Raw genomic sequence first — 17,642 nt, forward strand, 5'->3', positions numbered from 1 at the left:
TACAGATAGAAATTAAATTAATATACCGATGAGATATTTCAGCCTTATAAATACTGCAAAGCTATTGGACAACTCAAGGTCAAAGTTTGTAGGAAACCTAATTCTCATTTCTCTAGCGATCTTGAAAAAGAACGACACTAGTTAGGATGTTCTGTGAACGACACAAATGTCACCAATCCAATCACTCCAAGCGTTGTGTAAACTCCACTTAACCAATTTTGTCGCAGCTTTAATTTTCTTTGTTTATCAAAACAATTTAATTGAAATATGTTCTCCCTTTGTAAAATGATTCTCTTTTTATCTTAAAACGCTATTATGAGTCATCCAAAGTGTATGGGAAAGGAAGTGTATTTGTATTCGTAATAAACGAATCAGCCAATCAATAGGTACCGATATAATATTACAGAAATGAAATTGAATCTGTGACTAAAAATATTTACGTTTGTCTGTGCTGTGATAAATATTTTTATGTTCTATATTTCTTATCTACATTTCTACAGATAATCGCTTATTGTGCACAAAATTTTGTTAGGATATTGATGTGGTTTCATTGTATTGATGTGGTGGTATTGTTGGAATCAGTTTTATATGGAGTTCAACCCAAATGAGTTATAATAAAAGTTGTATTGAAAAATATTGGAAATGGATAGTCCATTACCAAAGCCTCGAATATTACCAGGTGAAGTAAAGAAACCTATCCCAACTCCTAGACGATCAACAAGAAGAATAGATGACTGCAATAATACAGCTTCTGAACAACCAAAAGAAGATCATTTTAATTCATTTTCCAGAAGGGTGAGTTCTTTAAGCAATGCATCCAAACAGATAGCGGGAGATATTGGCCAGTTAGTTCAAGATAGAAAGAAAGCTGTGATTGAGGGTACTAGACAGAGTGTTCGTAAAATTACGAGGCGATTTAGTTCGAGTTCTCAGGAACCTCATAACTCAGAGGATCCAACTGAATTGCAAGACGAAGAATCTATTGATATTTTTAAATCTATTAAATTTGGTTCCCCAATTTCACAAACTGAAAATGTTTATAATAATGTAAATAATGATTCCGTCTCATCAGATGAAGGTTCAATTGACTTACCACCTCCTTCTCATCCACCACCTCCACTACCAGATGAATCAATATATGATGCCCCAGCCTCGATTACTTCTAGTAGTAATTCAGGCTGTTCTAACAATCTTCATAAATTTGCACATTATGAAAGAATATTTCCGACAAATCCAAATGACAATAATTGTGAAACTTTCGCCGATTTGATAAATCTCCAGAAATCCGATGGAAAAACAGATGACGATGCTATATCCAGTTCGAGTTCGTGGAAATTGTATGATTCCGTTGCTGGTGACAATTTAAATGAAAACAAAGTATATAATGTCATCGATAAACGCAGTAAAGATTTAACAAATAATAATATCAGTGAATGTGATCATAATTCAAATGGTAGCGGACAATCTAGTGTGAATAAAATAAATTCAGTGTATGAAAATCATGAAATTGTGTCTCAGGTACCAGTGACACCAAGAGCATCAAAGAGTGTAATATTTCAGTTCGATCCGCTAAATAACATTACGAATAATATTGCAGGTAAGAAACACTTAACCCTTAATTAATATTTTTTACAAAAAACAATAGTGTTATTAAATCGTTATTTTATGCGTAATTAGGATTAGAAAAGTGGGATACTTTTCTAATTTATGCTTCTTTTTATTTTTTATAACAATCAGGATACCATTAATGATATATCAAATTTGGAACACACTGTATACAGGGTGTTCTATAATTAATAACGCAAATTGAAACCGTTCTAAGTACATGATACTAGAAGCAAGAAGTGTTAGTAAACATAGGTCCACAAACGAGCCGTTTGCAAGATAATTTAGAATTTGTGGTTACCAGCCACCACATAAATGGAAAATATTTCAATAATTGAATGATTTCTACTTTTTCATTCGAGATATCCCATCACCAATTTCATCAAATCCTAACTATATAAAGGTTAGCAAGCCACCACCAATTCTTTTTATATATAAATGCCGCAAAATATGTTTTTTTATAACAAAACGATAAATTCTGACAATCAAAATTACAAAATTTTTTGGATTGGTTATTGCAGGCTATAAAAAATAGCACACTAAAAAGACTTAAAAACAAGCTTTTAGTCACTATAATAACGCACTATTATTGTATTTATAATACTATTTCAGAGTCTGCGTTAGGCCATGTCAATGACATGAAATTACTTGAAGAATTATTGCAAGGAGATTTGTACGGTACTATTTCAAACGCGCACACTATTGAAGATTGGAGCATATCAAACGATTCTGAAAGCGAGGATGTTGTTAGTCCTCCTACACCTCCCATGAGAATTGACAGCCTCCCAGAGGAAGAACTCGAACAAGTAACCAAAAATGGTCAGAAATCCAGAAGTAACTGGTTCACGAATGAAAAATCGCAACAACAGACTCACACGGAAAATAAAAAATATAGTTGGCTTAAGCAGGTCAAAGAGGTTTTAGAAAAGGCACCCGACGTTGTCAGAGGTATAAAGAATAAAGATAACAATGTCGACCGACCAGCAATATCAGTGAAATCGTGTGTCCAAAAAAAGGGAATGCTTTATAAAATTCAAAGTGGCCCCGTTGAAGATTTGTTTGGCGAATACAGTGGCAGGTGGTGTGTCTTAGAAAATTCAAATTTCGTGTGTTACTCTGACAACACTTGTCAACACTTAAAAGAACATTTTCGAGCAGAAAACATATTGAGTATACAAATTTTACAAGACAAAAAATATAATTACAGGTATGTAGGTATATTTTGATAAATTCAATTAAAATGAAAACTATTAATTTTTTAAATATTGTTATATTAAATTTAAATAGATAGGAAATTTCATTATATATTTTTCTCTAGGCGTCTTTACCTATACCAAGGTATATTATTTATAATTTTTTTGAGTATGTAAAAATTGTGGAAGGCACAAATATACGACGCATATCCACAAAGTAAAAGTAGTAGTAGAAGATTTTTCCACCCTTAAGCACCTTTAGAAAAGTGAATTTCATTTGTCATGAAACATTTTTTTAGTCTTTACATTAGTACGATTCGTCACACCATACCCATAAACAGTCTTGATTTCATTATGAACCTGAATGGCGCCCTTCCCTTTACAAGAAGAAACAGGATTACGCTTCTCACCTCGCATCTGGCGGGATTCGGAATAGCAGAACTCATTTCAACACGCCACCACAACAACAGTTCTCAACTGATTGAGATAAATGAGCAAGCGTTCAGCTCCTCTGGCCCTTCAATGCAGTGATGCCAACTTTATCGAAAATAAAAAACAGATCATAGTCTCAGTAGGTATTCTTCGAGGTACTCTTACTTTGTGGATATGCCTCGAAATTAAAAATACCTCTAAGCAATCATCGGCATTATAGTTTTTTCAGATTTAAATTAAAATAAAATTATACAGTATGATGGGGCCTTCATTTTGAAAAAAAAAAATTTTTTTTGCTTTATGTGCCACGCCTATTTTTCTTTTTTTTTTCAGATATGATAATGACGATTTGCATTGTTTTGAGTTAAATACTACCGGGAAAGCCAGAGGTGGGCATATTTATGGATCACGTAGCGTAAGTGAAAGGAGAACTTGGATGCAACTTATTGCAGAGTCACTTACGAGCAGATTTTCCACAAAATTGACAGCGAATTATTCAAGGATGGGTTGGGCTTATGTTCGAGAAGGTAACTTGATGCAAATATTTTATTTATTTAACCCTTTCATTGCAACTTCTGATTCAGCATATTTTTACGGTTTCCAGAGTGTTTTGCGAGCGTCAATGTGGTTACAAATAAAAACTTTTTGCAAGGTTTATTTTTACAGGCACATTGTCCCAGGAGACTAAAGCTTTCTATACCGTCTGCAATTTTTTATTTGTATCATTTTCAGTTACTTTTTTTATTTAATTGGGTATTTCCGTCACACTATTTTTGCAATACATTTTAAGACGATCACGTTTAAAGTCTCACGTCGTTGATTTTTGCAGTTAGAATTATCGTACCCTCTTCTCTTGTAGCTGCTTACGCACAATTAGATGAGTGGCAGATGCGCACGATTATGCATCATTCGAGGTAGCACTCGCTAAATATCTGTAACCTTTGAATGAATGGAAACATAAATGTACTGTGTTAGGCAAAGACTTGGTGTGCTTACGGCAAGCTCTTTTCAGCGATATCTCCATTATTATTAAAGATAGATCTATCGAACCTATATACAGGATCGGAAAGTCCCCATGGTTCATCAGCCGTTATGTGAGAGCGATAAAGTAAGTCATAGAAATCTGTACGATAGAGAAAGATGGCTATAATGAAGGCGTCTAATAGTCACCGCCCATTTCGCCCTTCTAGAAATAAGAAGTGGATCTTATTTGTGGAAAGGCAAAATGGGCGGTGAATATTAGATGCCTTCATTATAGTCATCTTTCTCTATCGCACGGATTTCTATGACTTTCTTTATTGCTCTCACGTAACGGCCGATGAACCATGGGGAGTTTCCGACCCTGTAGATATTATTTAAAAAACATGCATGGTTTGTATCTGCAAAATGTAAGAATCAATTAATTTTGTGTTGCTCTAAAATCTTAAAAACATTTAATCAAACTTTTGTCCGCACTATTTTCTTTGTACGTTACTGTAAAATTTTTTCTTTAAAAAATAATATCAATATCTATAACTTCTAGGTATAGCGAATATTTAATAAAGTTACCTTCAAATTTCACGAGGAATCCGAAAATGCAATAATATATAGGGTGTTCTATTTAAAATAAGAGTTAATGTCGACTTCCGGTATTTCTAAAATGAAGTGTTATCAGATATTTCTCATAGGACTTTTTTTTTTCTTATTATAATTACCTGAATTTAAATTTAAGTTTGACCAGTCAGTCCTTAAACATGCTGCATCACAGTTCGGCTATTGAGCTTCAATGTCTTCGTTCGTTTGGCTTGAGCGGGGAAGCCCCATGTTCTCGTCGTTGTGCATGCTGTCTTGGTCATCACGATGCCTCCCGAACCGCAGGAACACAGCCGGATGTGATACACACTCCTCACCATACGCTGTCTGTAACACGTTTCCGTGGCTGTTTTACCAGTTTTAAGATATAACGATTACTATATGATGTTCAATGTTCAAACAACTATTAAAAACTTGCTTTACTGAAAACGTTATAACTTCGTGGTAGATAGTGTACTGATGAAATTTTTTTTGGTCACTTGGGAGGCTTCCTACTAAATGCTTCCATTGACCGCACATAGATAGCGCCACAATAAAATCAGCCTCAAAACTTGATAGCCGGACTGAGTATATAAATTAATTTTCTGGATTTAGATTCGCTGTATACATTTAAATTTTTCTTATTAAAAATTGGTATCTACCTCTTTGCTTACACACGACATCCAATCTATTGAAGCCTTTTAAAATATTCGTTGCTAACTAATATACACAGTTGTAGTAATCCAGAAATAATTAATTGTATTACTACAAATGTCCCTTTCAGGCGTTAGCGGGAATTGGGTAGGAGCGTGGATCATTATAACCCAAAGAGAACTTTATTATGCAATCGATAAACAAAGAGTGAAGAAAATGGACCTTAGGAAAGCTCGATGTATAGTTCTTCAGTCTTATCAAGACACAGAGAATAATCCGCGAACAAACGATAAGGGACCCAACATGTTGATTGATTGTCCCGACTTGGTGCTATATTTACGAATGTGGACAGCGAGAGAAACTAAGGTTGGTATATTTATTTGGATTTTTTGCACTGTTTAAATCACCGATGCATGTTTAATTTTTTTTTTTTTGGATGTGTTCGGACATAAAATTAACATTATTTATAATTTACTCTTTTAACTATTTTTGTTTCAACGAGGATAAATTTATTTACTGCCTATTTTAGATTCAACTAAATATATGATTCCTTAAAAATTAGATAATTGTTATGTTTTTTTTGTGTGATATTTAGTAAATGCCTTTTTTTTCTAAATTTATAAATTTATACTATTATTTCATTATTTTATCCTATTGTTTTAAATCAATTAGGTGTTTATATTATTTTTTAAAGTATTTCACTTAAGACACATTGTAAATCAACTTAATCGATATTTTTTATCAGTAAGCCCTAAATAATGCCAGATTGACTTTATTTGTTTACATTTTGCAATTTTGCTAATTATAAAGTTATGACTGATAAGCTATCTAATACCTGTTTTACTGATTACATTTTTATACAGATACAATTTTGTGAAAGAAACAAAGATTTGAATATTTAATAATAATAATAATAGCTCAATTTTCGTGAAAAATTCCACAGTAAAAATCTGCATCTCCATTTCTTTTGATTTGTTTAAGAAATACAGGATATTTTTAATTCTTTGGCAGTTTTTCGCCTTTTCCAATTCTTAATTTTTTTTTAAGTTTTCAGTTTTTTTACATAGAAACTATGATTTTTCTTCCGTAACTTACATATCCAAATCCAAATTTATAATCTGAAATCTTGAGATCTCTCGGACTATCTAATTTCAAAGCAACCAGTTATTGTTTTGTTTTGTCAAATTTTACATTTATCTTCAGTGGTTGTTGAGTAATTGATTAAAAATTCTGTTATATCAATCGAAAAACCCCTACGATGTTCCCTGAATTATATTATGAGCTCTGTACTTTCGAGTCGATTTGTTGAAAACTTTTTGGGTTATGTCTCCAACCAATTAATAAAGTGGTTTCTCGAAAAACGCTTTTAAAGTTTTTGTTGCCATTCAGCATAAGAAATTCGTTATACAGTGTGTCCACGGATTGAGTGCATGTGGGGTGTAAATAATGAAAATTTTTCGAGCAGAAATTTGAGCTTCTGGGCATCATCTCTGCCAGGTCTTAAACTAGGAAGAAATTAGTCCAATTAATTAATGCACAGGGTATTTTTGCGATGAATTTTCAAAAATTGTCAGGAGTGAAGTACCTCTGTTTTTAAAAATATCAAAACTATTTATCTAAGACAGTTATACAGGGTGTCCCATTTTAATGTCCCACCCCAAATATCTCGAAACCCGAGCAGAATGAGGAAAAATGTTTTAGACAAAAGTTATAGGGTTCGAAGGGGGACATACGGTGGTGATCTTGAAAATGACCTTGAAGTCGATTTTCAAGGTCAAACGAGGGTCAACTTCGATTTTTCAAATGGAAACCCCTATTTTTTATTGCAGGATCGTATTCTACGGAAAAAAATACAAACTTTTTGCAGGAAACTTTTTTTCGAAAATGCATTTTTTTCCGAGTTTTTCACGAATTTCGTTCGTCATGTTGTTTGAAGTGTCAGATGGATCCTGGCTGGGATTCATGCATTACTCGCTGCCTGAGTCTTTAATGCTCGAGAGCAGGGCAACGGAACTTATCAAATTATCAAATTTTTTAATTGTTCGGTACGATCCAATAATCAGCATTACTGCGAGAGCGAAGAGACCGAGCGAGAACGTGCCATCGCGCAACTCCCGGGCCCCTACCGCATGTTCGAAGACGCTTGAAGATTACATGAGCAGGGAGCTGCGGCAGGAGAGGCTCGCTACCCCATCTGCCCCTACCGATCGCGCTGCTGCTGGAAAATAGAAAAACAGAAAATAACACAAACTTGACAAATCAAATCAACACACATGAGACTGCTAGAGTTCTCTGAGGAGAGGAACGGGGGCGTGCGTTCCCCTCGATTTTTTGGCAGCAATTTTATCCTTGTCTTGAACTGTTCCTCTCACACCTTTGATTTTATCAGGTGAAAATTGTTTACAGCTATTCAAAATAATAGAGAAACACACGCGCCCCCTCTTCACTTTGTCCAGACGATCCTTATGTGTGTTAATTCGGAGAGTTGAAATTTCGCTGTTCCGGATTAGTTACACAACCACCGTTGTATCGAGTACTAGTGTTTCTGGTGAAATAATACCCCAGTCTGTCCTAGTGGTCAATAGGATCCATCTGACACTTCAAGCAACATGACGAACGAAATTCGTGAAAAACTCGGAAAAAAATGCATTTTCGAAAAAAAAGTTTCCTGCAAAAAGTTTGTATTTTTTTCCGTAGAATACGATCCTGCAATAAAAAATAGGGGTTTTCATTTGAAAAATCGAAGTTGACCCTCGTTTGACCTTGAAAATCGACTTCAAGGTCATTTTCAAGGTCACCATCGTATGTCCCCCTCCGAACCCTATAACTTTTGTCTAAAACATTTTTCCTCATTCTGCTCGGGTTTCGAGATATTTGGGGTGGGACATTAAAATGGGACACCCTGTAGAGAACTAAAAGTTAATTTTCATTTTGATCAGCCAACTTGGTTTTTTTATTTTTCAGACCCAAAAACTCCAAATTCCTATTCCTCCTTATTTATTAGAGAAAAAAATGTAACTAATATAGTAAACATAAATAAACAAATAATATAATGGTTATTCAAATATATCTTTTATTCTTCGTTTCAATTCAAATAAATTGTTATTCAACAGACTTTATCCATAGACTTTCTGCTTGAGATAGCCCCTTAAATAAAATTCCATTAGACTTAAATCAGGACTTCTAGGAGGCCAAGGAATTCGGCCATTTCACCCAATGCACCGTCCAGGACTGTATAATTCTGTTGACTCAAATTTATTTTTTCAAACTTGATCACTATAAATTTTTACATATTTGATTAACTTTTTTTATTGGTAATCTTAATCTTCTTGTAATTTTCAGGTGTGGTGTCACATAATCAAACTGGAAGCCCACAATAACGGAGCTAATTTAGACCAACAGCAACTTACCAAAAATGATATACCTGTAATTGTAGAGAAATGTATAAATTATATATACGCTCACGGTAATATGAACTAGTAGCGGAAAATAATTTAATACATAACGCATTCATTATTTTCTTAGGAAGTATGACCGAGGGCATTTATAGACGTGCTGGATCTGGATCGTTAATTTCAGAAATATTGACCAAATTCGGGAAGGATGCGTTTGCTGTTCAACTGACGAGCGACTTATGTACAGAACACGAAGTGGGTACGGCTTTGAAAAGATTCTTCAGGGATCTGCCCGAACCGTTGTTGGGAAGTAGTCAGCGTCAGTACCTTTATGAAGTCTCAAGTAAGTGAAAAATATTTCTTCGTTTTCTAGTAAGATTTTTTTATAATTATTTTCAATATCTTTTCATAAAATATTTGACGTATATTTAATTTTTGTCATTTTGATCTTACGAAATTTTTGGACCTTACAAGGTAAACAGATGAACTTGTATCTAAGTAACGTCTAATTTCAGAACATTCAGATGTTGATGAAAAAGTGAGGATGTATAAAGCAGCGTTGGATCAATTGCCTTCAATTTCTTATAAAACAACAAGGAAATTGCTTGGTCACTTGCATTTTATAAGTTCTCAAAGTGCGAAAAATCTAATGTCAGTTGAAAATTTAGCGTCGATTTGGGGGCCTACCTTAATGCATTCCGAAGTAAGTAGTTTTTGTCTGCTAATCATAATTCGCTCAATATTTGGTTTTAACGAATCACACAAAAGCGTCCCGATTGTAATGCCAAATGAACATATTTTATGCAAAAAGTTTCAAGGTTCTGAAAATGCCTAATAATAAATAATCGTCAAAATTTCTGATTTTCGCTTATCGCACACTATATAGGGCGTATCTAAATAATACCGACAAAATGTAAGGAAAATTCTCTAATGTAAATTTATAGGGGTTTTTGTTATAAAATTTTTTGAAAAAACCCCTGAAAAGATACGCCTCTCCAATAATTAAAAATAAAATAGTTGAACTTATCTGTCAAAAAAACTTTTTTCAACCTTGAAATATTTTTGTAATGGGTTGAAATAATCAACCCCTATGACATTTTTTTTATCATTTTTTTTTCGATAAAATAAACATGTCTAACAAACCCCATTCATGTACTAACTTTTTGATCTCTTTTTTTTTCGAAAAGTTGAAGGATTTATGAGAAAAAAAATAAATGTGTTGTAATGTATTTTTAAAAAGATGTGCTGTTTAACACGAGTGAATTTTGCCGAAAATGTCATAACGGTTGATTATTTCAACCCTTTACAAAAATACTTCAGGGTTGACAAAATTTCAAAAAGTGCAGTGTTTTTGACATATAATGTTCACCAAGTTTGGTTTCTTTAGCTTTATATACATGGAAGATAAAAAAGAAACACAATTTTTTTAAAATTTTTGAATGGGAAATATCGGAAATAATTCGAGTCACGCATCAGAACTTATCAAATAGTACTGATTTTTTTTATTCTTTCCGAAATTACCTATACTATAAAGTTCCTGTGAGGTAATTGGAATGTATACCTAGAATTTTTTCAAAATGGCCCAGTAATCTCTAGCCTCAAACTCGATCATACGAAATTTGATATATTCGGTATCTAAAAATGAAAAAAAAGGAAAATTATGTGCTAAAGGCTGCCAAACAAAAAAAAAATCATAAACATTAAACATATTCCTAAATCATGAATCTAGACCGAAAACATAACCAAACAAATTTATAAATCTTAACCTAAAACGAACATACTCAATTTTTTCTAAACCTGAGTATAAATCCATAAAAATGGTACTTTTGAGTGTGCAACCAATATTTTTGCATAACTTTTAACTCAAATTCATAGGAAGCTAACCAGGAAACCAGAAAACCTAACCTCAAATTCAAAATAAGTTAAAAAACCACAGAATAAATTAAAAAAAAATAATAAAAACATTTTTTTTTGAAATCTTTGGGGCGTAACTTTTCAAGGGAGAATTTTTTCAAAAAATTTTGTACCAAAAACCTCTATAGATTTTCATCTGAGAATCGCCCCATACATTTTTTCGGTGTTATTTAGATACACCCTGTATATTTTCACATAACTTTTTAAAAATGTGTAAAGATTAAAATTGTTTCGAACAACTTTTATTCTCTTTCATCTTGCAATATAACGGGAATAATAGAGGGAGCGAGTTTCTCATCACCACCCTGTACGTTCAACATAAATTCAATGAAGAAATTTAATATACAATTTTTGTGGAAGATTTATTTTATCTTTTATTTTTTATGTAATCACTAGACTAGAAACATTGCAAATATACAATGTGTTCACGTAAGGTGGGAGAGCAACTGTATCACACTGTAAAAAAATTTCTGGTGGCAAAAAGAATTTTTTAAATGTGCTTAAAAATATTTACCTTGCAATCTTAACTAATTTTGTATTATTTCAATTGTACACTTTTTGATGTAACTCATTAAATAAGGATAGGAAGGCGGGGATGAACACTGTTTAAAGAAATACCTTTGAGTTAGCTTAATCAAATCGGATCTTGTTAGAAATAGAATATTTGACTTATAATATTATTATATTATTAGTTTGTGATTCTAGGCAGGTGGCTGTTTTTGAAAAGAAAATAATCTAGTTTTTAGAAAATTTCGTATGAAATCACAATTATTTTTTATTTTCTTATCCCCTGTATACTATTACGACCACTCCTTGGTCACACAAGGGGCGTAACTGGGACGACTTTTTAAGAAAACGAAAACATTTATTGTCCATTAAAATATCTTTACAGAAAAAACTTGGCTTTAAACTACTATTTGGAGGATTGAAAGATCTTACCCAATTTCTAACTTCGTGGTACAGGAGAGATCCGATGCACTGTATACCACTTATCACTTGCAAGACTACTTTTTATCTCTTCGAGAACATTTTAGTTCTCCTTACGTATTACGTGTCGAACCCTTTTGGACTTTTGCATTGCAATTGTTTATTGTTTTATTACAAAAAGAGATTCAACAAAAGTGCCATGTGCATAGGAATTCATCGTATGAATACTAATGAAGTAATTAATCTAATCTTTTTTATATCGCATTCTATGAATGTTACGCATTTAAATTATAATGATAAAATACTTTAAAAGTAGAAACTATTTGTATATTTAATTTTCAAAGTTCTTCACTATCGAAGAAAACTTATTTCAATTAAAATTTCCATTCTTGCCAATAGTCCAACCAAATTACACTTGGAGAAAAAAAAATAGTTACCTGGACTTTTATAAGTGGAAATGGTAAAGGGGCTTTTAATAAACGTAAAAAAAATAAATGCGTGAGCAGGGGTGGTGGAGGGTTGAAAAAATAAAGTTTTGGGTCAAACAATGAGACACAATTTCTTTAGTAGTTTTTCCGTTTAATCCGTTTTTGAATTTTTCGTTTAATGTAAACAAATTATTAAAAATTTCTGAAAAATTCATTGTTGCAAGTCATTTTTTATTTTTTTTTTGCATTTTTGAGCATGTTTTTGAATTGTGATTACCGATTTTTTTAATTCACCAAAAAGTATATGTCAAAGCGAAAAAAATAATCACCGGCAGGACTATGTACGACGATTTTTCCAAGTAGAATTTTTCTTTGAAAATAAGTGTTTTAAATGAGAAAAAATTTTTGCGGAAATGAGAAATAAAAAATGAAAAATAAGAAAAAAAACCTGTTTTTTTTCGGAAATTTTGAGGTTATCTTAAAAGTGACCTCTACAAAAGTTGTAGATTTTTGCATGATCTATAGTACGATCATATTCGATGCAAAGTAATAAATCATTGCCTGTCAAGGGATCCAGTGCAATACGCTTTTAAGGGTTTTAGAAATCGAATAATTTCTTTATACATTATGAAGTGACGAAGGGATCAGTTCACGTCTGGCACTCTTGTTCTTACAAAAATTCCTTTATTCTCAAACTATTTTTAATGTAATTTATTATATATCCAATTTGTTTTTTAAATTCCACATATGTACTACATTTTACCTTTGTACGCGCCACTGTTGTTTACTTCTTTTTTGGAGACACTCTCTGATTTAGGTTTAGGTTAGTATTTGACGTATAACCAATCACTTCGTACACTTGATACAGCTGGGCGACTACAGCTACTGCCAAAACACAGTGCATATGCAGTATTTCAGATTTTACATTCAATTTCATTTTAAATTTGAAATTGTTCATTTTACACCTCCTAAAAGTGATGACACGATTTTCCTTTGATAAAGACCAACAACTTTTTGTTCTCTGTGATTAAATAAAAAGAAATATCTTTCTAACGAGATTACGTCAAGCTAAACACACATGCATTTCTTTCAAATGATATTTGCCTTACAAAAAATTTTGATATAAGGTAATTTCTCGCGGTCAGTTTTATCGACAGTTCTTTTCTTCAACATTGTGGCCTGTTCCTAAGATACAGCTGCTCCCCCATATTTACGTAAACACTTTTATACAAAACATACTCTTAATAACATTGTTTTAACTTTGTTAAAAAATATATATTGGTGTAGTACAAAGAAGACGCATCAAAGACAAGCCATGACCATCAGCGTGACACTGAAGTTGTCGAACAACTAATAAAATATTATCGACACATTTTTCCCGAAGACCCCGGAGAGCTCGAAAAGGAACAACATATGCTCAGAGTATTAGAAAAATATAGCAAATCCCCGCAGGGCGTTACGAAGAAATCGGCGGGCGATTTAAGGATTTGGATTTTTACGCATAATAAAGAAGGGAAATCGTTCAATGTAGCGGTGAGTATTTATTGTGTTTCGGAATCAAGCCACGTTAACTTGGTTTAATATTGCCTTTCAGATAGGGCCCAATAAAACTGCATATGAAGTATGTCTTGAATTGTGCGGTAATATTAAATTACCGGTGCATGAGGTTGTACTCGAGGAGATAGTGTTAAATGACAGATTATCAAGACTTATTCACCATGAGGAAAAGGTAAAAATATACTTCATTTATAGCACTTGTGGCTCATTTTATGGCTCTATACATAATTAGTAGACAAAACTATTTCACTATCTTGTGGTATAGTCTTTCCAAAGTCAGTTGAACATGTATAAAAACGTCTAGCAATAAAATTTAATGAGTTTCATAGGCGTCCCTTAAAAAATTTTCCGCTAAAGGTAAAAAATAATAATTTGAAAAAATGTTTAGAAAATTTCTATTATATTCATTTGACCAACAACATATTTTAATTATTTATGTTCTCAAACAATTTTATTATATTGATGGTAAATTTCGTTTTGTTCTGTTTTAAAAAGTCTCCAATGTTGTAATAATATTAGTAAACAAAATATCCCTCTTATTTCTCCCTTTCGCAATTGTAATATGAATGAATAGAAGGTACCTATAATAAATTAAAATTACCTGAATCACACCAAATTCCGCATTGCTGCACTGCACTGCCAGGCAATTTGTCAACAACTGAATTTATGGCCAGGGTCGCCTAGTGTGGCTGTGTTTGCCCGCACGCTCGTTCTTCAACTGGGCGACCAGACCTGTATATAAGTATCACTAAATAAATATGGGGACACGTTTTTTAAATACTTCCATGCCGAGTTGCTGCATCAGCAACCAAACCTGGTACATACTGTCAACCTCTTGGTTCTTCAATTGAGATCGGAAAGACTATACTGTTATGTTAATGTTAAGCAATTCAGTCTAGGAATGTATAACACTCAGAGAACAATATTTTTCCCTGAAATGTCTCCTAAAGACTCTATAATCCCTTTCTTTTTATTCTTAGAATTAATTTTTTATCCGAAATTTAATTAACCCCCACATTATGGGCCTACTGGGATTTAATTTTCGAATAAAATTTAGCTGTGAGAAAAAATGAAAAAAAGGTATTTATTAACCATTTGCATCGACATCGGTGGCATTCCTGCCTTGTATGGCTCGATTTCTCATCAGTTGGACTACTATTTTCCAGGCTCCAACGAAGTGCCTATAGATTCTTTCTCGTCAGGGGTACAGTTGGGGCCCCTTAATCCAGAGGAAGTACCAAGAAGGCACAGAGGAGGACCATGTGCGGTAGTTTACCCGTGGTTTTGTCGAAAATCAATTGATAGAATGACAAACTTTTTTGATTGCTCCTCGAAGCAAGTTCACTTTAAATTAAAAAATTGCAATGTTGCGACGTCATTTACTCGTTTCATTTCTTTTTCATTTTCTAAAAAAGCCATTCAAAATTAAATGAACTTGAACTTATTGAACTTTACTCAAAATTAAATACACAATGATATTAAAATTCTGAAGTTCATAATTATAGTGGGTTTCTTTAATTTCAATATCGTGTGTTTTGAAATATTTTGAACTCCAGTAAATTTAGACCTTTAGGTTTTTTGACCTAAAACGGTGCCTGAATTATCATCGACAGACTTAAAAAATACCAAACGTACATCAGATTATTATAAATAAAACTATCGTGGACATTTACCTTAAACAAATATCATTTTAAGGTTTTAAATGTAGTCTTAAAATGGGGCTATTGGGACGAAGCAGATAGAAAGGACAATTATTTGACTATAGCACCTCTATCTAAATACTGGGAATTCTTAATAGAGAAACCGCTACCCGTATCAGGGGAATTGAAATTTGCCGATAATAAATCCAAGTTATTTAAATTGTTAACATTCCAATTTTCCCAGGGGAAATTAGCCTATTTTAAGGATAAAACCGTAAGTGTTGCTTCTTATTTTCAATTAATTGCTAAAAACATGCAAAATATTTTTTAATTTTTTTTGTAATTGTTACGTGAGCATTATTTTAGGGAGAAATCTTATTACACTCTTGGAATGTTGAAGACATAATATGGTATTTAGGCCATGAATCAAAGAGAAATCCTCAATCGAGATGGACTATAACTTTTATAGAGCTAAAGACGCATCCAAAAAGAACTAAAAACGCGCCATATTTTGGTAACGTGTTGGTTTGGACCGACGCCGCTTCAAGGGCAAATTGGTTGAGTGCTATGTTAAAATCGAGATATCCAAACAACCTTGCCCCACCGCCTAAGTTACTATCAATTTAAAAATTATACATCGTATACTGTTTTATATACATAAATTTTATGCCAAATTGTTGCCTACACGTGTTGTGCCTTAGAAAGTATTTATCCTATATTTTATATAATTATTTTATCTATTCCATTATAGTATATAATTTTATATATACATTAAACGATATTTTACATTAACTTTTTTATTTCATTCTAATCCTGGAGTGTATTAATCTAATGAAAAAGAGAACAATTATGATTATCTTTTTTACTATTTACCGTTTGACATTGACCTAATTTAGCTGAACTACTGTCACTGTTTAAATTTAAGCAGAATCCCATCATGTTCCGAATGCCTCTGTAGGGAACGGAGGTTAGCCACAGCTGTGCTGCTGAAATGCCATACTGCCTTTAAAAGGTAGCAACTGCAGATTATCTTCACACCTGGTATGATATGACGGGATGGTAAATGGATTTGTTACATTTTTATTTTAGTTTTCGACTATCGGTTTACAAGCAGGTGCTCGTAAAGTGCCTTTGTGTAGTGTCCGTGTATAACCTTATAAAATTATTTATCTCGGTGTTTAGTAACGGTACAATTAATTTTTGTGTTTTAATTTTGATATGAAAAAGCATGTATATGAATCGAGAAAGAATTGATATGGTTAGAGCCCACTTTTTGTTCCGAGAAAACACAACAGATGGATTATCCCGACCCTCAAGTATCGAATAAGAAAGTGTTTGTAAGAGTGGTTCAATATATTATGGGAGCTTTGAACGCCAATACGCTAATGTTGGATGGGAAGAAACTCAGAGAAATTTTAAACGCCCTAGAAGACAATCCTGGCACCAGTACTTGAAGATTAGCTATAAGATTTTAAGTATGTCATATGCTGTAAAAATCAGGTAAGTATATAGATTATTTATTTTTGTGTTTTCCATTTATTGATTACTGCTTGAGTTTTGTGTTAGATTACTTGTTAAGTACCTTTTTCATTGTTTATGTTATTTAAAAGAACTAAATTTTCACTTATGAGGGATAGCAGGGCTCCTGGCGTACATTCACACAACAAAAGTAATACGCCAAAGAGTAATACTTCACGGCAGATGGTGTGGAAATTTGATTTTTAATTTTTCCTTTAAATTATGACATTTTACAACAATGCATAACCCAGTTTTCAATTGTGCATGAGCTGAGACTAACGCACGCTTTTATTTGAGGTTACACTAGCTAGTCCAGTGGCGGGGTATGAAAATTACTAAACGAAGATTAAACAAAATTAAGCAGTCATTATAGACTGAAAAATTAAGTTTTCAGTATTTATTTAAAAAGAACCAAGTTGGCAATAACAAACCCAGTTTTTCTAACATATAATATTTGTGCTCTAGTGCAAAAAGGTTATATTTTACATACTGCACTGTACTGTTTTGGGTAAGAAATATGCCATTTCTTTAATTCGTTTATTAGCTCATGACAGTGACAATTTTTCTTGTAAAAATAACTAGATGTCAAGAAAATAAATTTAACTTTTGATAAAAAAAATCAGGTTCAATTTAGTCAATTTAATGTTTGATATTTCCAATAACAGTAAGCAGCAATTCAATTTGACATCTTGACGTATAGATTTGCAGCCATTCATTAGGTAAAAAATATACAGGGTGTTTCAGAAAGAGCTGTAAATATAGGAAGTGATAGTACGACAAAAAATACGAATTTTTTTGTCTTAGGAACTATAATGTCTATCTCCTCTT

General features: G+C 32.7%; 1 protein-coding gene across 1 annotated transcript; it reads left to right on the plus strand.

Annotated features, from left to right (window-relative positions):
- The first annotated feature begins 251 nt into the window (after positions 1-251).
- On the plus strand, positions 252-16,069 carry LOC108905233 (arf-GAP with Rho-GAP domain, ANK repeat and PH domain-containing protein 1). Its single transcript, XM_018708028.1, has 11 exons — positions 252-1,597; positions 2,218-2,812; positions 3,564-3,757; positions 5,566-5,801; positions 8,778-8,901; positions 8,961-9,173; positions 9,346-9,533; positions 13,387-13,632; positions 13,694-13,828; positions 15,352-15,570; positions 15,663-16,069. The coding sequence occupies exons 1-11, from the start codon at positions 643-645 to the stop codon at positions 15,921-15,923; spliced, it is 3,366 nt and encodes a 1,121-aa protein (XP_018563544.1). The 5' UTR covers positions 252-642; the 3' UTR covers positions 15,924-16,069.
- Positions 16,070-17,642: the final 1,573 nt, after the last annotated feature.

This window comes from Anoplophora glabripennis, unplaced genomic scaffold (assembly GCF_000390285.2).
Source record: "Anoplophora glabripennis isolate ALB-LARVAE unplaced genomic scaffold, Agla_2.0 scaffold68, whole genome shotgun sequence".
Classification (NCBI taxonomy): Eukaryota; Metazoa; Arthropoda; class Insecta; order Coleoptera; family Cerambycidae; genus Anoplophora; species Anoplophora glabripennis.